General features: G+C 38.0%; 1 protein-coding gene across 3 annotated transcripts in view; it reads right to left on the bottom strand.

Annotated features, from left to right (window-relative positions):
- Window positions 1–2,440: 2,440 nt before the first annotated feature.
- The window catches only part of si:ch211-241e1.3 (laminin subunit alpha-3), a 112,205-nt gene continuing 92,473 nt past the window's right edge, over window positions 2,441–22,172 (bottom strand). For all 3 annotated transcript variants that reach the window (XM_053629659.1, XM_053629660.1, XM_053629661.1), the window contains exons 45-70: window positions 22,049–22,102; window positions 21,810–21,961; window positions 21,614–21,724; window positions 21,403–21,514; window positions 21,093–21,263; window positions 20,401–20,597; window positions 20,183–20,299; window positions 19,661–19,815; window positions 19,015–19,156; window positions 17,615–17,714; window positions 17,273–17,389; window positions 16,939–17,124; window positions 16,697–16,848; window positions 14,612–14,809; window positions 13,914–14,062; window positions 12,629–12,791; window positions 12,393–12,526; window positions 10,987–11,131; window positions 9,996–10,100; window positions 9,522–9,673; window positions 5,630–5,747; window positions 5,066–5,206; window positions 4,376–4,506; window positions 3,966–4,100; window positions 3,668–3,785; window positions 2,441–2,759 (exon numbers count right to left, since the gene is read on the bottom strand). In XM_053629659.1, coding sequence (XP_053485634.1) covers window positions 2,757–2,759; window positions 3,668–3,785; window positions 3,966–4,100; window positions 4,376–4,506; window positions 5,066–5,206; window positions 5,630–5,747; window positions 9,522–9,673; window positions 9,996–10,100; window positions 10,987–11,131; window positions 12,393–12,526; window positions 12,629–12,791; window positions 13,914–14,062; window positions 14,612–14,809; window positions 16,697–16,848; window positions 16,939–17,124; window positions 17,273–17,389; window positions 17,615–17,714; window positions 19,015–19,156; window positions 19,661–19,815; window positions 20,183–20,299; window positions 20,401–20,597; window positions 21,093–21,263; window positions 21,403–21,514; window positions 21,614–21,724; window positions 21,810–21,961; window positions 22,049–22,102 — 3,458 coding nt within the window. In that variant the 3' untranslated portion in view covers window positions 2,441–2,756. The remainder of the gene's footprint in view (window positions 2,760–3,667; window positions 3,786–3,965; window positions 4,101–4,375; window positions 4,507–5,065; window positions 5,207–5,629; window positions 5,748–9,521; window positions 9,674–9,995; window positions 10,101–10,986; window positions 11,132–12,392; window positions 12,527–12,628; window positions 12,792–13,913; window positions 14,063–14,611; window positions 14,810–16,696; window positions 16,849–16,938; window positions 17,125–17,272; window positions 17,390–17,614; window positions 17,715–19,014; window positions 19,157–19,660; window positions 19,816–20,182; window positions 20,300–20,400; window positions 20,598–21,092; window positions 21,264–21,402; window positions 21,515–21,613; window positions 21,725–21,809; window positions 21,962–22,048; window positions 22,103–22,172) is intronic.

The raw sequence follows: 22,172 nt of genomic DNA, 5'->3' as shown, positions 1-22,172 counted from the left end.
CATGTTACTCATGTAAAGTAAACACTAATGTGTCTTGATGCATCCCAGACAATATCGTAGGAACGCCATCATCATTGTGGGGAATGGCTAAGGAGACTGCTGTCATCCATTCATCTTCGGTATCTGCATTTTCCTGGTCAGTGTAGCACTACCTAGAGTGTCTACCGCTAACCCCAGGAACACTGGGTACAAGCCAGGGATACACCCTGGACAAGGCCAGAAGCTGTGATGTCAGATGGAAAGTACTGTCTCCAGTGTCTGCTCAAAAAGTTGTCAGAATTGTCCCTGTTCTTCTTTATTAATAAACTCTTTAAAAGGGGTCTAAAATGTCGCTAAGTTGGCCACACTGCCATGTTCTCCCACTTACCTTTTATAGTGTTCTGGCTCCACCCACTGGCCCTCCCAATATCACAGACTCTAGAAAGTTTTAACTGCTTAGCAGATTGGTTACGTAGCACATTTTGGGCAACTTCTATGGAATATCAACAGAGACCTGAACGAGCTTTACACTTAAAATGAACAGAAACGATCACATTATCAACAATCAATAGTTGTTGTTGTTTTTTTTTTATCTCATTACCAAAAACACAAACTGTTACCATGAATAACATTTAACCAAAATGTTTTGTTCTTAAATCTCCCTTCCAAGATCCTGCTTCTCATTCTTCTGTAGGATTGTGTCTATGTTTTAGATTCACTTCGGTGTAACCCCTCTAGTTGTTATAAATTTTTATCAAGGTACAGCTTGGGTTATAGAATACCACATGATTCACGACATGTAGCTCTTGTATACTTCTTTGGAGATATACTGAGCAGGACCTTGAGCAAAGAATATGACCACTCAGATGACTCCTGCTGTTATCATGTGGAATACAGTTAGCCTGGAGAAGCTCTGATGTGCATAGATTAGCATTTTCCTGCTATAATATATCTATATACCTTTAACTCTAACACCTCGAGGTAATTAATTGGATCAGGCGGGTTACGGCAGGAAAATCAAAACATATATATGGTGAAGGGACTCCTGAACCAGGGTTGGGAATCACCAGATATTGAAAGGTTAAGTTGCATGTGGTTATTGCATATTGCCATTCATGCAATGGTGATAACACTGGACATTAGGGCATCAGTTCGTCTCCATGCACCCAATTATTCCCACCCAGGGGCAATTTGGAGTAGCCAATCTACCTATCTGCATGTTGTTTGGAAGTGGAAGGAAACCAGAGAACCTGAAGGAAACCCACGCAAACACATGGAGAAGATCTGAACCTCCACCCAGACATTAACCCGAGCTCAGGATCGAACCCAGGTCCCTAGAGCTGTGAGGCAGCAATGCTGTAACGGTATACTGGGCAATCATTTCCACACCAGGCCATTTTTTCTACTGGAAACCCCAAAACTCTTCTGTTCTGAAGACTTCCCCATGTTGGAAAACTTAAAGCTTTACCTTTAAGAAAGTGATGACACTTTATGAAGGCTTCCTTCCATAAATGTTGAACAATCAGCTCCTTATAGAAAAATGTGCCATATCAACACATTTTAAATCAGGCTCCATGAGGAACTGTCTTAGAAGTTCCTGTGTACATAGAACTGTAGTAATAGTTCTAATAGAAGTTACTATAGAAATGTAAGCATGTGATTTGTTTTTACTGATATCGAAAATGAATCAACACCTTCTGACCGGTCGGATTCAACAACACCGTCGTCGTACAATTCCTTTCGCTACCCTGATTTTTACGTTCCATTCACTTTTCATCATGTCAAACCATTCTCAGTTTTGGATTACGCCGCATACTTACGTCTGATTTTTTGCACTAATGCTGATTCCTGGATTATCCTAATTTCTATCTTTACGAGTGTCACACGCTGATCTGTGCAGTATGTTTTTTTGGGCAATTTTACCATGAGCATGTTAATTGCAGTTAGGTAGAGAAAGTGTAAATGTATCAGCGATGAGTTTGTTCAGCTACACATGCTGTAAATCTGTCCGACACAACACATACTCGCACGTCTTACTATCCTCGTGAGAGGATAAATTCAGTTGAATCTGAAAACTTGAATCCAACTCCAACAGTAACATCAGTTCACAAAAGGAAAATCTTAGGCTCCATTAGGTTTTTAAATAAAAGGACGAATTTGGTATTTAAAAAAACAAAACAAAACAATGTTGTCCTTGTGGGGAACAGCCAAATGTCCACAGAGATTAAACACTCAGATATTCCTGTCCTTATGGGGACATTTGGTCCCCACTATGTATAAAACATACCTCCATCCTCCACACACACAAACACACACACACACACACACCCTTGGTAAGAATTATTGTTAAGAAGTGTGAGTGGACATGGATTATGAGAATATTAGCATGTTGATTGAATGGTAAAAAAAAAAAAAAAAAAAAAAAAACCAGGACCAAATAATTCCCTCATTAGGTGAGAACTTGGTTAGAGTGTTTATTAGTAGTCCTTTATCTGAAACACACTGGTATTGATATTGACACTCATACAAACAACAAAAATAGAAAGAAAATTCCAAATAAAATGTTACTTTGTCTCTGCTAAATGGTTTGTGTTTACATACGGGTTAGGAATGGATGAAATGTATATGTATCAGTGGAAAATGTTTACTAATGATAAAAATAAAAAAAAAGTTCATGCAGTGATCAGATTAGGCGTCTGGTTAGGCAGGTGCTGGTCTAAGATGAGACTAGCTGACACACATCTCCCTGTTAGTCCACTCTCTCAGGATCGTCTTCATCACTGGAAACAAAGCACACAACACACACGTGAGCACAAGACCTAGCAGCTTCCGTGCAAACATGGACGGCGTTCGCTGAGGCACGGCAGCGTTGCACTACAATCACAAACGGAAGTCCGTAGGAACACTGGCACCTCTTTTACTAACAGACAATTGATTAGTTATAGTAATAATACGTATACATCATTTAAATAATAATAATACAGTAAGCGCCTTACTGTGATGTTAAATGAAAAGTCGGCCATTTTGAATTTCAACAAAAACTTCTCTCGTTTTTTTGCTTATTCTCTTAGAAACGTCATCTAAGTCCCTCTGAGGAAGATCACGGTACAGCTTTGACGTATTGACACCAAACTTGGCACAACATGATCTGATGTTAAATTAACATCAACATTCGCAACTCCTGTGCAAACAGGAAGTGAGGCAACATCTCAGCAATGGGTTGACGTATTGCCATCAGATGTAGTATATCTCCTTGGGAACAAGCGCCGATGATCCCATTGGCTTCTGATCTTCTTTCGTCACTAAATGGGTGGGGCCAGAAAGCGCTTGGTCCCTTATCGCTGCTTGTAGCTATGTTTATATATGGTATTATTGGTACTACTACTCAATGCAAATAATAGCAAAAAATTTAGTCAAAATAAAGTTAAGGGGTTACGTCTCTTTGTTTTTAATTTTCATCTTCCACTTCTTTGGCCCCATTCTAAATAGGCGCTCACCCAAACTGAAAGACTTATTTGTTACACAATGACATTTAATTGCACCCATTGCACATATCTTTAACTATACATAACATTTAGGGTTTTGTTTTTTTTTTTTCCTGTCCTTTTTATAACCGGAATGTATTTGGTCACCACATCATTCTCTGTGCACTTGAGAAAGAGGACTCTGAAAGAACGCAGATGCTCACCTTCTTCGGGTTGTCCCACATGTTCTCCGGCTGATGCTCGGACGTGCACGTATCCAAGACCACGTCTCCCGTCGAGGAAAAACCACTCAAGTCCTCCGGCAAGTACAAAGCATCAGACCTGCAAAAAAACAAAACAAAAAAAAAACAATAACACCCGACTATGAGCAGCACATAATTTCATCATTAACACTCGCTATAATAATCCTGTTCATTTGTTTATTCTCGCTATTATTATAGTCCACACTTGGACACTGTAAACTAGCGCATGGTACAAACAGAAACATTGAAGGTGTGTAACCTTCTCAGGTAGACATTGGACATGCAGCCTGTGAAGGAGCCCGCGCCCAGAGTGACGTTATTGGAGAGGAAGTTGAGATCGGGAGCCTGTGGGAAATCCTTTCCCGTGTCGTCTTCGTCAACTCGGAGCTCCATTCTACAAGACAGGAGATATGGAAGATATGAAGATGTGGCTTTAGGTAAATGAAAATCATACCATCATACGTTCTATTTATAGATGGTGACAAATTAGAGGAAGAACCTAACGAGTAAAGAAACCATGATGCTTTTAGGGAATTGTACTGCAATATTATAATTAAGCAATTAACATAATACTCGTGCAGGCAAAGATTACTATGATTTTGTATAGAAATCATATATATATACACACATATATATAGGTACTGTTTTTTTTTACTATACTACACTTACCTTCCACCCTTGTTGGTGGCAGTAACGTAATGCCATTCTCCATCTTGGTACTGTTTATTGGAACTCCAAGCACGGTTCTCGTCCTTCAGTACCACGTATCCGTTCACCATCGAGAGCCCGATCTTTTTGCTCTATACGAGGAATCAGACGAGAGCAGCACTTTCAGTTGATTCGTCTCAAGCGTTGTACACACTTATGTGCTGAAACGTTTTATGGGCATGTTGTTTAGCCCTGCACCTTACTACACATCCCTCCTCCCTAGTCTGTTTCTTTTTGCTTTGCTTAAATATTTGCAAACGTATAAATGTCACTCCAACACACTAAATAGGTGCTGATTCCACTACTAAGACCTGCTTTACAAAATGCCAAAACTTTACTTCTTTAATAGCTATAATTCAACAGTATATGACTTGAAACTGAAAATAGTTTTAGCAGCTTGAGAAATCCTGAAATAAAATAGGAATATGAGAACATCCTGTTCATTTACCATTTATTTTCTTTTGTTCAAACTGCTTTAAGCACATTATTTCATTTAAATGCCAAAATTTGCCAAAACTTTTACTGACTAACACTGATACATGACGCCATTAATGTGAGTTCACAGACCTGGACACTTACAGTACTGGACTTTACTGTATATGCTAAATATGTATTTACACGTGAACACGATTATTTATGGAGAACACGCACAGCCTGTTTGTTCTTCAGCAGAAGACCGTCCTTCCCGGTGCTCTTGAATCCAAGCGAAAGCGTCAAAGCTCCGTCCAGACTGAAGCCTGTGGGCAGAGAATCCAGTGAACTGCCCGTGCTGAACTCTGCGTTCCTCAATGCCTGCAAAACGATAAAAAGGCCATATTAATCGATTATTTACGACTATTCTACAGCAAATGGCACAGCATGCTGGACTTTGTTTCCTTTTTTATTAAAGAAATGTGCTGTTATTTAACAAAAAAACAAACAAACATGCATAATCATTTCTGTAAGGCTATTACTACTACAGCTATTACTACAGCAATTACAACAACAACTACTCCTACAGCTACTACTACAACTACCACCACTACTACAGCCACTACAACTAACACTATGACTACCACAATTACCACCACTACTATTACAACTACTACTACTACTAAAACTATTACAATGTTTCATTTCATTCATTACTAGAAACCTTTGCACTTTAACATGGCACTAAGGAAATCTACCTGATTTATTCGAGCTGAATTTCACTTTAAAAAATAAAATCCTCACCAGCATCTTGCTGCCATAACTCCGGCCAGCACCCACTTTATTCAGTGGAGATGGAGCTTTGCCGGCAGCATTCAAACCCGTCACATAACCCCTCAATGGTGGGACCGTGATGTTGTATCTACAAGAGGGGTACAGTGACGATAAAGCAGGGTTTTATTTCTGAGATCAAAGGCACACAGACAATTAACTGGAAAGGATTTGAAAAAATATATTTCCAATTAATACTGGTATCCTGGGAGGATAGAATACTAGTACCCTGGTAGAAGAGAATACTAGTATCCTGGTAGAAGAGAATACTAATACCCTGGTAGAAGAGAATACTAATATCCCAGACGAAGAGAATACTAGTATCCTGGTACAAGAGAATACTAGTATCCTGGTACAAGAGAATACTAGTACCCTGGTAGAAGAGAATACTAGTACCCTGGTAGAAGAGAATACTAGTACCCTGGTAGAACCGAATACTAGTACCCTGGTAAAATAGAATACTAATATCCTGGTAGAACAAAATACTAGTACCCTGGTAGAAGAGAATACTAATATCCCAGAAGAAGAGAATACTAGTACCCTGGTTGAAGAGAATACTAGTACCCTGGTAGAAGAGAATACTAGTACCTTGGTTGAAGAGAATAGTAGTACCCTGGTAGAAGAGAATACTAGTACCCTGGTACAAGAGAATACTAGTACCCTGGTACAAGAGAATACTAGTACCCTGGTAGAAGAGAATACTAGTACCCTGGTAGAACCGAATACTAGTACCCTGGTAAAATAGAATACTAATATCCTGGTAGAACAAAATACTAGTACCCTGGTAGAAGAGAATACTAATATCCCAGAAGAAGAGAATACTAGTACCCTGGTAGAAGAGAATACTAGTACCCTTGTAGAAGAGAATACTAGTATCCTGGTAGAAGAGAATACTAGTACCCTGGTACAAGAGAATACTAGTACCCTGGTAGAAGAGAATACTAGTACCCTGGTAGAAGAGAATACTAGTATCCTGGTAGAAGAGAATACTAGTACCCTGGTAGAAGAGAATACTAGTATCCTGGTAGAAGAGAATACTAGTACCCTGGTAGAAGAGAATACTAATATCCCAGAAGAAGAGAATACTAGTACCCTGGTAGAAGAGAATACTAGTACCCTGGTACAAGAGAATACTAGTACCCTGGTAGAAGAGAATACTAGTACCCTGGTACAAGAGAATACTAGTACCCTGGTAGAAGAGAATACTAGTACCCTGGTAGAACAGAATACTAGTACCCTGGTAAAATAGAATACTAATATCCTGGTAGAACAAAATACTAGTACCCTGGTAGAAGAGAATACTAATATCCCAGAAGAAGAGAATACTAGTACCCTGGAAGAAGAGAATACTAGTATCCTGGTAGATAAGAATACTAGTACCCTGGTAGAACAGAATACTAATATCCCAGAAGAAGAGAATACTAGTACCCTGGTAGAAGAGAATACTAGTACTCTGGTAGAAGAGAATACTAGTACCCTGGTAGAAGAGAATACTAGTACCCTGGTAGAAGAGAATACTAGTATCCTGGTAGATGAGAATACTAGTATCCTGGTAGATAAGAATACTAGTACCCTGGTAGAACAGAATACTAATATCCCAGAAGAAGAGAATACTAGTACCCTGGTAGAAGAGAATACTAGTACCCTGGTAGAAGAGAATACTAGTACTCTGGTAGAAGAGAATACTAGTACCCTGGTAGAAGAGAATACTAGTACTCTGGTAGAAGAGAATACTAGTACCCTGGTAGAAGAGAATACTAGTACCCTGGTAGAAGAGAATACTAGTACCCTGGTAGAAGAGAATACTAGTATCCTGGTAGAAGAGAATACTAGTACCCTGGTAGAAGAGAATACTAGTATCCTGGTAGAAGAGAATACTAGTACCCTGGTAGAAGAGAATACTAATATCCCAGAAGAAGAGAATACTAGTACCCTGGTAGAAGAGAATACTAATATCCCAGAAGAAGAGAATACTAGTACCCTGGTAGAAGAGAATACTAGTACCCTTGTAGAAGAGAATACTAGTATCCTGGTAGAAGAGAATACTAGTACCCTGGTAGAAGAGAATACTAGTACCCTGGTAGAAGAGAATACTAGTATCCTGGTAGAAGAGAATACTAGTATCCTGGTAGAAGAGAATACTAGTACCCTGGTAGAAGAGAATACTAATATCCCAGAAGAAGAGAATACTAGTACCCTGGTAGAAGAGAATACTAGTACCCTGGTACAAGAGAATACTAGTACCCTGGTAGAAGAGAATACTAGTACCCTGGTACAAGAGAATACTAGTACCCTGGTAGAAGAGAATACTAGTACCCTGGTAGAACAGAATACTAGTACCCTGGTAAAATAGAATACTAATATCCTGGTAGAACAAAATACTAGTACCCTGGTAGAAGAGAATACTAATATCCCAGAAGAAGAGAATACTAGTACCCTGGAAGAAGAGAATACTAGTATCCTGGTAGATAAGAATACTAGTACCCTGGTAGAACAGAATACTAATATCCCAGAAGAAGAGAATACTAGTACCCTGGTAGAAGAGAATACTAGTACCCTGGTAGAAGAGAATACTAGTACTCTGGTAGAAGAGAATACTAGTACCCTGGTAGAAGAGAATACTAGTACTCTGGTAGAAGAGAATACTAGTACCCTGGTAGAAGAGAATACTAGTACCCTGGTAGAAGAGAATACTAGTACCCTGGTACAAGAGAATACTAGTACCCTGGTAGAAGAGAATACTAGTATCCTGGTAGATGAGAATACTAGTATCCTGGTAGATAAGAATACTAGTACCCTGGTAGAACAGAATACTAATATCCCAGAAGAAGAGAATACTAGTACCCTGGTAGAAGAGAATACTAGTACCCTGGTAGAAGAGAATACTAGTACTCTGGTAGAAGAGAATACTAGTACCCTGGTAGAAGAGAATACTAGTATCCTGGTAGAAGAGAATACTAATATCCCAGAAGAAGAGAATACTAGTACCCTGGTAGAAGAGAATACTAGTACCCTGGTAGAAGAGAATACTAGTACTCTGGTAGAAGAGAATACTAGTACCCTGGTAGAAGAGAATACTAGTACTCTGGTAGAAGAGAATACTAGTACCCTGGTAGAAGAGAATACTAGTACCCTGGTAGAAGAGAATACTAGTACCCTGGTAGAAGAGAATACTAGTACCCTGGTAGAAGAGAATACTAGTATCCTGGTAGATGAGAATACTAGTATCCTGGTAGATAAGAATACTAGTACCCTGGTAGAAGAGAATACTAGTACCCTGGTAGAAGAGAATACTAGTACCCTGGTAGAAGAGAATACTAGTATCCTGGTAGATAAGAATACTAGTACCCTGGTAGAACAGAATACTAATATCCCAGAAGAAGAGAATACTAGTACCCTGGTAGAAGAGAATACTAGTACCCTGGTAGAAGAGAATACTAGTACTCTGGTAGAAGAGAATACTAGTACCCTGGTAGAAGAGAATACTAGTACTCTGGTAGAAGAGAATACTAGTACCCTGGTAGAAGAGAATACTAGTACTCTGGTAGAAGAGAATACTAGTACCCTGGTAGAAGAGAATACTAGTACCCTGGTAGAAGAGAATACTAGTACCCTGGTAGAACAGAATACAAGGGATCAATTTAAAATGTAAAATTTCCAGATTTCTGTAAAACTGCTTTGGGCCAAATGCGCTATATAAAAAAAACTGAATTGACTTGAATCGAGTCTTTCTTTTAATTAATACATGAAGACGTGCCGAACTAAATGCGGTCACAAAGTATCAGACAGGATTTGACTCAAGCTTATTTGTTGCACAGTAAAAATAAAAATGAAACAAACAAACAATCAACCAAAAAAGACACACCTTCTTCTCAAATCTGAGGGTACGCCACCGATGAAGTAGCTGTCAAAAGCTTCAAAAGCGTATGGACCAGTCACCACCGCGTCGTTCTTTGTCCGGAAACGTATCTGTATAACGTTATTTATGCTATCGAATAACACCTTGAGCTCCTCGTTCTAAAGAAAGGAGAAGAAACAACAAAAACAATAACACAAATCAACAAGAGTACAAAAATTCTCCGAGTATACGAAATATGTCCAAGTGTATTATTTTTTTGGTCCACAACAAGCACAGGGTTTATTTATTTATTTATTTATTTATTTATTTATTTATTTTTAACATAAATTACAACACGATTTATTTTAGTGGCATTTTCATTTTCATCGCGCACTGAGAGATCGGAGAGATCTTGAAAATGAAAACGGACCACTTACACTATCATCCACTGTTAAAACAACACTGGTGGTGACGGCAGGGATTAGCATTAGCATGACCTACCAAATCCTGTGTGTCGGTGCTCCTCTTGGTCACCAGCGGCTTGTCTCCAACTTTGCTACGCAGCACCAGATAGCGGTTCTCGAGAGTGATGAGGTAGTATGAGTTCTGCAAAACAGTAACAATTTTTTTTTTTTTTTAAGTTATGGGGAAACTCGAGTAGAAACTAATGGTACTACAAAAGAATTGTAATGTTCTGATGTTTAAGTGAGCCACTACCAACATATTTGTTTAATATTTTCACCAGAAATATTAAACAATTGAGGCTCTGGAAGCCTCATTTACTATTATTATTATTATTTTTTTTTTATGTAATAAATGTTTGCTTTGTGAATAGTATGCAAGCAATACAAGTGAAAATCAGGCCAGGAATCACAAGCAAAAAATGATTTATTATTTTGAAATGATTATTTTTCATCTCAATTATGTATGTAAAAAATATTTTTTAATATAAGTACATTTGTATAGTTATTTCATTAATCCATTAATTACTCCTAGCATTATATATATATATATATATATATATATATATATATATATATATATATATATATATTTTAAATAAAAGCTTTTCTCAAAACATAATTTTCCTCAGAGTACATTCTTATCATTTCACAACTTTTGAACGATTTAGTTTTGAAAAGAATTTATCCATGGAACTATGCAAAATATGCACTCGCCATACGCGTGAACGGTGTTTTTATTCTGTTAATAATTCAGTGTGACAATAATATTTTCATAAACTGTCATGTGTACAGTCTGACTATTGTGTTTTCTATAGCAGTAAAACAAAACGTATTATTCTAAGTGAAAAGCTTTTGTTGAGAAAAGGATTTTTTTTAAAAATCATTTTATTAAAAATGAAACAATATCTTCTATTTATGTAGACTTTCACATATCAAATTTTTAATAGTGCCTGGCCATAAAACTAAAATAAAATCATAAGTGCATTCAAAAGCGAAGTGCTTATTAGTGTCCCTGAGCAGAACCTGACCTTGTTTCCCATGTACAGGAGGATGCCGTTCTCGGCTCGAGTCTCTATCTTCTGGAAGATGTTCAACCTCTTGGGGACATTTTCAAGCTGCAACTGAATATAACCCGTGCCATCAAGGTATTCACCTTCCTCTTGCTGGATGTATCTTGGAATTGCGAGAGAACAAATGATACAATGTACAAAAGTCAGATATTCAGTTTTTAACCACTGCAGCGCTGAATGCTTGATACTGATTGGTCAGAAGGCATTGATTCATTTTCTTACACATCGGGATTTGTTAAAAACACAAGGGATTTTTTTTTTTTTTTTTAAAGTGTGTGTAATTGTTGTAAAAGTTTTCTGTGGGAAGACGAATTTTTTTTTTTTTTTTTTTTTAGCATTCTAACAGTCAGAAGTGAAGCTGTAAAGTTTTCAGACACAAGAACACCTGTAGTAAGGAGGGATTTGGGGTTTCTCTGTAACATGACACGCTGGTTTGTATTGTCTGAAATAAAAACTGTTGTTTAAGAACTTTTGTATAACATATCTAAAGAAAGAAAGAGAAGGTTTTAGAGATATTCTCATTTGAACTTCGGTCACTTCTTGGAAAACTGCTAAATGAAACTTTCACAGCTTTTTGCATGACACTATACTGAATAAAATAAATCATTTTAAATAAAAAAGTTTTGTGGATATTCGCAGTTTAACTTCGAGTACAGTTTTAACTTCTAGTCAATTTTAACTTCTTACAGTTCTGTGAAAAACGCTAAAAGCGATTTAAAACCGGCAATTCGTACTGATGCAAATCTTCACGTTCGTCCGATTAAATGCTCTCTAGAGACGTACATGTCCCGCCCCCAGACAAGCATGATTCGTTGATGCGTTTTGGGCTGAGCAGCTTTCCCACACACTATTGCTTTTTCCAACCATGCCTTGGTTGAGAAAAAAAACAAAAAACGAAATTTGAGTTCACTCATTTTGAAGAGAGTGGAATTTCTATGACATCACGGTCACGTGAGAGTCGGCGTTTTACTTTTTGGAAAGGTTTTACTTGGGAAACTTTGGGCTCGTCAGTGCCCCATATGTCGCTTCCTCAGACTGAGAGAGAACCCGATTCCATCTTTATACACCGTCACCACGTTCTCCATCAGTAAGAGTATATAAAAGGCTCTTCACTATTCTCCATAGCTATCTAGCTTGCTAAGCAACTCCCAGGGTTGTTAGGATACAGTGCGGGTGTGGGGGATCTTGAATGCTATTAGTTGCTCTGTAAATCAGCCAAGCATTCCGATTTCCTGTTTCAGACTTGCTGACTTTCTACATTACATCTAACTACAAACGGATAAAATGTCTGTTAGCGTTCCTCTTACATAGAATAGCACATAAGATGAAATAAAAACACTTCAGGACCGTCACTGTTCTCTTACCTCTTGCACGGCGTCTGTAAGGTGACATTCTCAGGTCCCAGTGACTTAAAGTTGTACAGACTCATAAACTTCTCGTTAAACATGTTGAACTCTATACAGCCCTGGTATCCGGGATAATTAAGAGGTGGTGGCGGCTAAAAAAAGAAGAGAGGCGTTTTAACTTGAGGAAAAAAAAAATTTTTAAATGTCGTTTCGCATTTCAAATCATTACATGCGGTAAGAAGCATCACACTTACAGTGAAGTCGTTCGGGTAACCTCCTACGTAGAAGACGGCTTCACTGGGATGGAGGTCCAGCAGGTTATTTAGCGCGTCTCCCTGTGCGGACTTTGGGACTTCTTTATCTGGTTTATTTGTCGTGAATAACTTTGTGAGATTGACCTGAGCATCTTCATAAATCCTAAAGACATAGCAGAGCAGAGAAGCAGAGGGATGAATATCCGATTCATTTTGTTCAGATTCACCGAGTGAATTCGACCGATCACACGATCTGGAATCTGATGCACCAGCAATTAGGATCCAATGGAAATGACATGCTTGATATCTCTAACGTGACTCATTACGAACTGAATCCCTTTCTAAATGAGTTATAATATACGTCATATCGCAACTAAATATACAATGAATACATCGTTGGAATCATACAGTTTAAACGACATTGGTGAAATATCATATTTTCCAAAATGTTACATTAATATTCCTACAGAGGTTTCGATCTGTTTACGCTGCAAGGTTTTCTATAGAAAATATTTGTATCATACTATATTTTCAGCATTATTATATTATATTATTATAAGTATTATTATAGTATACTAAGTTTTATTCCATCCATCCATCTTCTATACCGCTTATCCTTTTCAGGGTCACGGGGAAACTGGAGCCTATCCCAGGGAGCATCGGGCACAAGGCGGGGTACACCCTGGACAGGGTGCCAATCCATCGCAGGGCACATTCACATTCACACACCCGTTCATACACTACGGACACTTTGGACATGCCGATCAGCCTACCATGCATGTCTTTGGACTGGGGGAGGAAACTGGAGTACCCGGAGGAAACCCCTGCAGCACGGGGAGAACATGCAAACCCCGCACACACAGGGCCACGGTGGGAATCGAACCCCCGACCCTGGAGGTGTGAGGCGAACGTGCTAAAGTTTTATTTAAGATTTATTATTTCACTATTATCGGTCTCATCACTCGCCTCACCTGAGACGTATCTCTACATTTTAGCATATTTCTATCTTCTGTGTTGCGATTTCCTTACAAGGTCTTGCCATGCTTTCCATGCGAAACTTAAAAGCCTCACCTTATCCAGTGACTTTCTAGTTCCCGCTCTATTCCCTTACATACCAATTTTAACCTCTTTATTTATCATAGATTTCTTCAGGGATTAAACCTGCATGCCTCAGAGGTTGAGCTCACCTGATCACGATTTTAAACAAAACAACAACAACTGGACAATGCACTGTTAATGATCACGAGACTCTGCTATTAGTGTTGGAAGCATGTGGTAGCCCGACCTGCGCATGTCCACTTTATCCATGAAGATCCGATCTGGATTCGACAGTGTGATGTCCACCGACTCGATCTCCTGAACGTTTCCGTTCAGCTTGTAAACAAAATAGAGGACGTTGTTTCTCAGAGCCATGCCGAGGTAGTCCTTTTTCGTCTGTGGGATGAAGCATTTTAAAATGACTTTCTGAACATGAAACTTCGATTAGGATGAAAATAAAACACCCTATATTTTTAATTTCACGGTTACTGTATATTACGAGGATGCACGTCATTTTGTAACAATACATAATAACCGGGATGAAGATATTATTTGAATTAGGCACATCATGCCTGTGTGGAGAATTTGATTTAAACAGGCAACAATAAAGTGTGAATTATGTGTATTACTCTTTGCTGTTTACAGCCCCGCCCTCTTGTTTGACGGACAGCTAAGATCTTTCCACTTTTTCCGAGGGACCGTGAACGCTCATCAGGGATTTCAGATGCTTGTTTCTGACTCAGCGTAAACCATGATTAAGTAGAGACCATTACACCAGGGAAGAACTTACAGAATAGTATGTGGACTAGACAAAAGAGATTCGTCTTCTTGACACCTTGATATTTGCCTCTTGGTGATGAGGAGAGGTCACCGTACATGCTCTGGTGTTAGGCATTTTTAATAAACTCACACACTATTGTTATGACCAAGAAGATTTTCACTCACGTCCTTGTTGCCGAGGTAGAGAACGAACAGATTGCCGTTGTCTCCGCTGCCCTGGCGACGCCGCCGTCTGCCGTCCCCTCGGCCCACGGGACGATGCAGGAGGAGACTCATCGTCGTGTAGGCTCGCAGGTCGTCCAGGGTTCGGGGGAGTCGCAGCTCCACATGCTCCAAACCAGTGAATTTCATGGGCACTGGAACCTGCCAAGGATTCAGGAGAGTGGCATTAAAATAGCAACGTGTGTGGTGTGGACATTGAGACTAGCACTGATATTATTACTGACACTACACTAATGCTGCACTAATGCTGCAGTTCAGTCACTGTCCGAACTCACCGTAGCTTGAATTTTTTAAAAAATTTTTTATCTTAACTATATTTTTTAAGTCGACGCACGTTAAATATGAAATTATACAAAACTGGAGATGAGTCATACAAGTATTTGACTTTAAACAAGCTTACAGTAAAGTGAATTATGTAGTAGGTTAATGACCCTGTTAAAATGTATTATGTTTTCGAATTTATTCATTCTGTATAATCGCCCTCTACTGGCTGGAGCAAGTACGGAAACATCCCCATCTCAGCTAAAGCGCTACCATTTCATTTAAACAAATAATATAATATGTATTTTCCCCTTTCTTTTCCACTGCTTGCTGTTTAGTGCCCCACCCACTTGTTTGATAGAAAGCCAAGATTTTCCAACTGTTAGGAAACAGAAGTAAAATTTCCGGAGGTGTTGACGGTGGCCCAAGGCACAAAAATTTGTCATCTTTGCCAAAAGAATAATAATAATAAAAAATTTTTTAAAAAACATAAAAAAAAGACATCAACTTTAAATAAAAAGAATAAACTTTAACTCAAACGAGTCAACTTTAAATAAAAAGAATAAACTTTAACTCAAACGAGTCAACTTTAAATAAAAAGAATAAACTTTAACTCAAAAGAGTCAACTTTAAATAAGAGTCCACTTTAACTAAAAAGAGCCCATTTTAACTACATAACAAGAGTCAACTTTAACTACGTAATAAGAGTCAACTTTAAATAAGAGTATACCGTACTTTAATTATAAAGAGTCAACTTTAAGAAACAACTTTAGCTAAAACGAGTCAACTTTAAATAATAAGAGTCAACTTTAAGAATCAACTTTAACTCAAACGAGTCCACTTTATCTACATAGTTAGTACATTAGTCCACTTTTTATCTACATAATGAGAGTCGACTTTAACTACGTAATAAGAGTCAACTTTAAATGAGTATACTGTACTTTAATTATAAAGAGTCAACTTTAAGAAACAACTTTAGCTAAAACAAGTCAACTTTAAATAAAGAGTCAACTAACTACGTAATAAGAGTCAACTTTAAATAAGAGTATAGCTTAAATAAAAAAGAGTCAGCTTTAAGAATCAACTTTAACTCAAACGAGTCAACTTTAAATAAGAGTCAACTTTAACTAAAAGTATACAGTACTTTAATTATAAAGAGTCAACTTTAAGAAACAACTTTAGCTAAAACGAGTGAACTTTAAATAAAAAGAGTCAACTTTAAGAAACAACTTTAGCTAAAACGAGTCAACTTTAAATAAAAAGAGTCAACTAACTACGTAATAAGAGTCAACTTTAAATAAGAGTATAGTTTAAATAAAAAGAGTCAGCTTTAAGAATCAACTTTAACTCAAACGAGTCAACTTTAAATTAGAGTCAACTTTAACTAAAAGTATACAGTACTTTACTTAAAAAGTCAAATTGAACTAAAACGAGTCAACTTTAATTAAAGAGTCAACTTTAAATGAAAAGACAATTTTAAATAATAATTAAAAAAAGAGTCAAATTTAAATAAAACAATAAAAAAAAGTTCTCATTCTAAAGTTGGCACTTTTCACATAATAAAAGTTTTATTTATTGTATTTAATGATTTATATTTACCATATTTATTTGTTTGCTTGTTTATCTATTAATTGGTGCTTTGCTCTTCAGGTCCACTGTAATGTCAGGCTGATGCTAACTGAACATAGCCAAGACTGTAAAGGCCTAGCTTTGTGCCACAGTCGAGTTATTTTTAACCGCTTCTCTGCCTGTGTGTAGTGATCTTACCCTGTTGGCGGCGTTGCGTGCTTGCTCGATCAGCTCTTTAATGCGCATGATGTTGTAGGAAATGTTGTTGTTGGGGTCAATGTCAGAACTCAGCTTCTCCACCTGAGTGAATTTATCCAGCAGTGATGGGATTGAGTTGCTCAGGTTTTTCACTGTGCGTGGGGAAAGCAAATCGGATTCGTCACCACACACTCATCGTTTCATATTCAACATAAAAGCAGCATGGAGGAATTTCCATTCACCTGCCATGTCCACGTCACTGAGTATGCGGTTGATGTTGGCCTGGTCTGGAGTTCCGTTGACGTTTAACGCTTTAATAGCGTTGATTTCTGCGTTTATGTCCTTCAGCCTGTTCATTGTGTTGCTGGCTGAGGCGTTCGCTGCTCCTGCTGTTCTCTTGGCGATATCGATCATTGTAGCAATGTCATCTATGCGAAGAGAGGAAAACGGGGTCATGAAACGGTGTGACGAGTTTCTAGCATGTGACTTCAGGAGATAAACACAACGCAATGGTTAGACTAAAGACATGTCTCATGTTGTAATGTTCATTTTATTAATTGAAACGGTCTCTCCTGCCTCTCTGAATGTTGTTCAGATCATTGTTGATGTCACGCAGATCTTTGTCCAGCTGGGTTTGCTTCTTTCGGGCGTCATCCAAACGCTGCTGCTGCTCCTTCAGGTCATCTTTTAGCTCTGATGTTTATCGAAATGAAAAATAAATTTAAAAAGATACTCCACATGATCAATAAATACTCCACATGATTCACGTGAAATGTAGAAATGAGGCTAAAGAAAGATAAGATCGCTGCACTTGGAGGAAAAAAAAAAAATAGTAGCGAAGTTCGGCGTACAGATTTAACCTCGTCGTATAAAACAAAATAACCAAATATAAAATAAAACAATTGTATATGTACTCACGTTTCAGATCTTTCTCAGCGTTTTTAGCGTCTTTTTGGAGTGATGTACCTTGGTCATTTAAATCCTTTGCCCTGTTGCTTATATCACCACGAATGACATCCTAAAAATAAATTAATTAATTAACTGGTTAATCGATTAATTAATTAACAGATTAAACAAAAGAAAAACATAGATTGAGAATATATCATTATTTTTTAATAGTTGTTTGTTTGAAACAAACTCACGTTATCATTACTTTTTGATGAATTTAGCAACTTTCTTGCTTTTTGCTTAATTTTTTTTATATACGTTACTTATTCTTTTGCTTATGTTTTCATCTGACTCGTTTTCTTTCTTACTTATGTATTTTCTAAGTTAATTTTACTTACATTTTTACTTGTTTACTTTAACTTAGCTTCTTTTTTACTTATTAACTATCGTGCTTACTAACCTTTTTACTTCATTTTTTACATACTCAAGTTACTTTCTTACTTCGTTTGTAACGTACTGACTACTTACCTTTTAAATTATTTTCTTATTTTACTTATTCACTTTATTACTTTTTTTTTTACTTAAAGCTACTTTCTTACTTATTTTAAAAATAAAATATTTAACTTATTTTTTTTAACTGTACTTTTGTTACTGGTCTTATTTACTTATTTATTTTTTTAATTTACAGAATTTTGTTGCTTTTCTTATTTAATTTTATTTACTTTTGACTTACATTCTTTGTTATTTCTAACTTATTTTTTCTTTTATTTATTTACTTTTTCATTTACCTTTTTTACTTTCTTACATGTGTAAGAAACATATTCTTGCATATATTCTTACATATAACTTAATTTTTACTAACCTTTTGACTGCAGTTTTTACTTATGCAAATGACTTTCTTCCTTCATTTCTAACTTACTGACTTTACTTATTTTTTTTTAATTCTCTTATTTTACTCATGTACTTTCTTACATTTTTACTTAAAGCTACTTTCTTACTTAATTTTTGCCTTTTTTTTCCCTTTCCTGTACTTTTTTACTGATCTTATTTGACTTTTTTAAAAAAAAAAAAAAACTTTAACTTTTTACTTATGTTCAAATTTGATTTATTTACCATTTTTACTTGCTTACTTAAGTTCTTGGTTTATTTCTTCTTTTAATTACTTACTTTTCATTTACCTTTTCACTTTCCAACTTAATTACTTCTTGTTTTTTTTGCTTATTTACCTTTTTTTTTTTAAAAAAAAAAAAAAAAAAAAAGGTTTCACTAACTTAATGACTTACTTTTTAATGTTTTACTTACTCATTGCTAGATAATAACCACACACACACACACACACACACACACACACACACACACGAAACTGTAAAAACTTGATTTCCAGCTAAAATGTAAGCTGATATTTTACGAGAGGTTTCCTCTATTCTTACGTTCAGAGCCTTATCAGCTGCCTCCTTGGCCTTCTTTGCTGCCTCCTCGGCTGCCTTGATTGCCTCTGTGATGTTTTTGTAGGCGTCGACAGCGGCGAGGGCGTCCTTCACATCGGCTCGGCCGCTCGAGTTCTTTATGGCCCTGAAGGGGGAAAACACACACACACACACACACACACACACACACACACACACACACACACACAAAAGAAGAAGAACCTCAGCACGTGTAGCAGTATTGTCTGGTATAACCTACGAGGTGGTTTTATCTACACGTAAAAATCTCTCATTAATAAAATCTCCATTTTAGAGATGACTGAAACAGCCGTGTATGCGAAAGAAATCCAGATCTGAAGTCTCACACGGCATGGAAACCTCACGATGGAGATTTCCATCGTTAATATGAAAAGAGTTAAATAGAGGGATCAGACAGGAAGACTACTCGGACAGCAATCTGAAATCGAGGTGGTAGAAGACCCGACGGAAAAGAGACTGAGAGCAAGACCGTGTCTCACACAGACCTCTCTCACATTTTCCCCCCAGCAGGCAGAACTGGGTCACGCTTGGCTTACAGCCTGCGCCGTCCTGTTACGGCATGTCGCCCGGACTAAACACGTTCAGCACAAGCAAACGAAATGTTCCTTACTCCTGGAGTTCGTTAGCCAGCTTGTTGAGCAGAGCGGCGTGATCCTCCGCGTCCTTCACCAGCCCTTGTAGAGCCGCTGCCCGGGAGATGCTGTTCATTCGGTTCGTCAGCTCCGTCTTCGCTCCGTCCAGCTCTGCAGCGATGTTCTCATATTCCTGGGAAGAAATATCAGAATGAAAGAAAACTATATATTTTTTTAAGGTTTAAGAAGGAAGAGAATAAAAACATCTGAAAGAGCTGGCATATCTGATTCACATTAAGCTCTGTCATTTAAATTAGATTTTTTTTTTTTCACTTATCATATTTGACTTATTTACTGACATAGTTGCTTTCTCGCCTAACTGTGTGTTTATTCGTCTTATTTCCTTTCATTTTTACTATCTCGGTTATGTTCTGCTTAATTTTTTTCATTACGTCTTGATTTATCTACTTAATTATTTATTTATTTATTTATTTCATTTCTTTTCCCCGCATCTTAATGTCCGCGTAATATTGTCAGCGAACTCGGAGACGTTGCCGTACCTTCTTGCTCTCACTGAGCATCTTCAGCAGGTCCTCGACACCTTTCAGCTGCTGCTTCGCCATGGCGATGTCGTCCTGCACGCTGGTTTTCTCCCTCTCCAAATCGTTAATGCGTTTCTACGGGAGGAAACACGAAAGAACTTACAACGGATCGTTCTTTTTACTCAGTAAAGACGTGGAGGGAGCGTGCGTGCGGACGAGACGCTGCGCGTCCGTACCAGCTGATCGGTGAGGGTCTGAGCGTTGAGTGTGTTCTGTGTGTTGGCTTTCTGCACCGTCTCACTGGCTTCCTTCAGAGCCCTGTCCAGCTCCTTTAGCTTGTCTTCGTAGTCGTTCAGAAGTCCCCTGATCCTCTCGGCTGCTTCCTGGTTCTGATTAAACTGTTTCGTGCAGTTGTTCTTGATGTAATCTAAGACTGCAGTGCACACACACACACACACACACACACACACACACACACAAGATTATGATGTCTTAACCCTGGGTATAAACAGGTTAATAACTGTCGGCTAGAACTCAGTAATAAATAAGATTCTCCACTACGGTAAGAGAAAAGAAGAATAAATGATATACTCATTATTTAATATAGAATTGTATAATATCTCTGTACAGTATAAAACTGTAGAATTGTATAATAATAATAATATTATATTTTTAAGGAGATTTTCGGGGGATGGTTCTGTTTGTTTTTGGGTGATTCCATTTTTTTTGCGGGGGGGGGAGGGGGTGATTTGAGGATTCAGATTTTTTTTTTTAATGATTGTGGGTTTTTTTCGTTGATAATTCTGTTTTTTTTTTTTTTTTTATTCTTATTTTATTCTTCATTATTCACAGCCTTCGCTTCGACTCCACTTTGAAAACCAAGAAAAAGAAAGAAAACCCCTGTGTGTTAACATGGCACGTGACGTACGTTTCTTCGCCTCGTCCAGCTCCTTCTCCGCTGCATCCTTCTGAGGGCTGAAGCTCCGTTCCTGCATCACCTGCACCAGCCGCTCGGCCTCTCTCAGCAGTTTGTCTGCGTCTCCTGAAGGAAGGGTGCTGCTGCCGTTCAGTGACGGATTGCTCAACTGCTTCAGGAGCTCTGAGACATGAAGGACACATCGTCAATATCCTTGTTGTTGTCGCACGTGTCAGTGATGCCATGGTTGAAAATAAGCTAAAGTTCCGTGTGTGTGTGTGTGTGTGTGTGTGTGTGTGTGTGTGTGTGTGTGTGTGTTTACCTTGGATTTTCCTAAGCATGTCCAGGATCTGGCTGTTGAGATCTCTGGCTTTTTTGTGAGTGTTCTCTACATTCCTCACCAACTTCTGGGCCTCGTCTGATCTCTTCTCAGCCTTATATAAAAAAAATATATATACATCAATAAAAAGATTACATGATGATAGTATTTGACTAAAGCCTTTTTTCAGGTAGTCCTAAAAATCCGGTAGTACCTCCTGCTTCAGCTTGTTGATGTCTAGAGTCAGAGCGCGTACGTCTCGCTCCAGCTCGGTCACTTTAGGCCTGAGCCTTCCCACGTCAGTCGTGTAAGTGATCACCATGCGCTGAGAAAACAGCAACTCAGTATTTCAGTTCTGTTCGCTTGGTACATGGACGTGAAGCTAAACAACAACAACAACAACAACATACCTTCACTTCACTGATGGCTTTCTCAAGCTCTTTTAGACGCTTATGAGCCTCGGAGCTGGAATTGATGGAGTCCAGCTGCATCTTGAGCCGCGCCAGATCACCATCGATCCGCTCCAAATCGTTGAGTAAGGTCTGAGCGCAGCTGTCACATTCTGAGAGACACCCAAAGATAAACATCAATGCTGGTTTTCTCACATGACTTCTTCTGAACAAAGACAGCAGGGTGAAGAGCAGCGTACCTGTACATTCCTCTGCAGTGTTCGTGTCTTTGGGGTCCTGTATGTAATTGCACACTAGAAGAGAAGGATTGTTAATAAATGTCATTCTGGACGTGGGTCTGAGTGACGATACAAAAGTTATTCT

The sequence above is a fragment of the Ictalurus furcatus genome, chromosome 7, assembly GCF_023375685.1.
Source record: "Ictalurus furcatus strain D&B chromosome 7, Billie_1.0, whole genome shotgun sequence".
Taxonomy (NCBI): Eukaryota; Metazoa; Chordata; class Actinopteri; order Siluriformes; family Ictaluridae; genus Ictalurus; species Ictalurus furcatus.
This window is presented reverse-complemented; position numbering and strand designations above follow the sequence as displayed.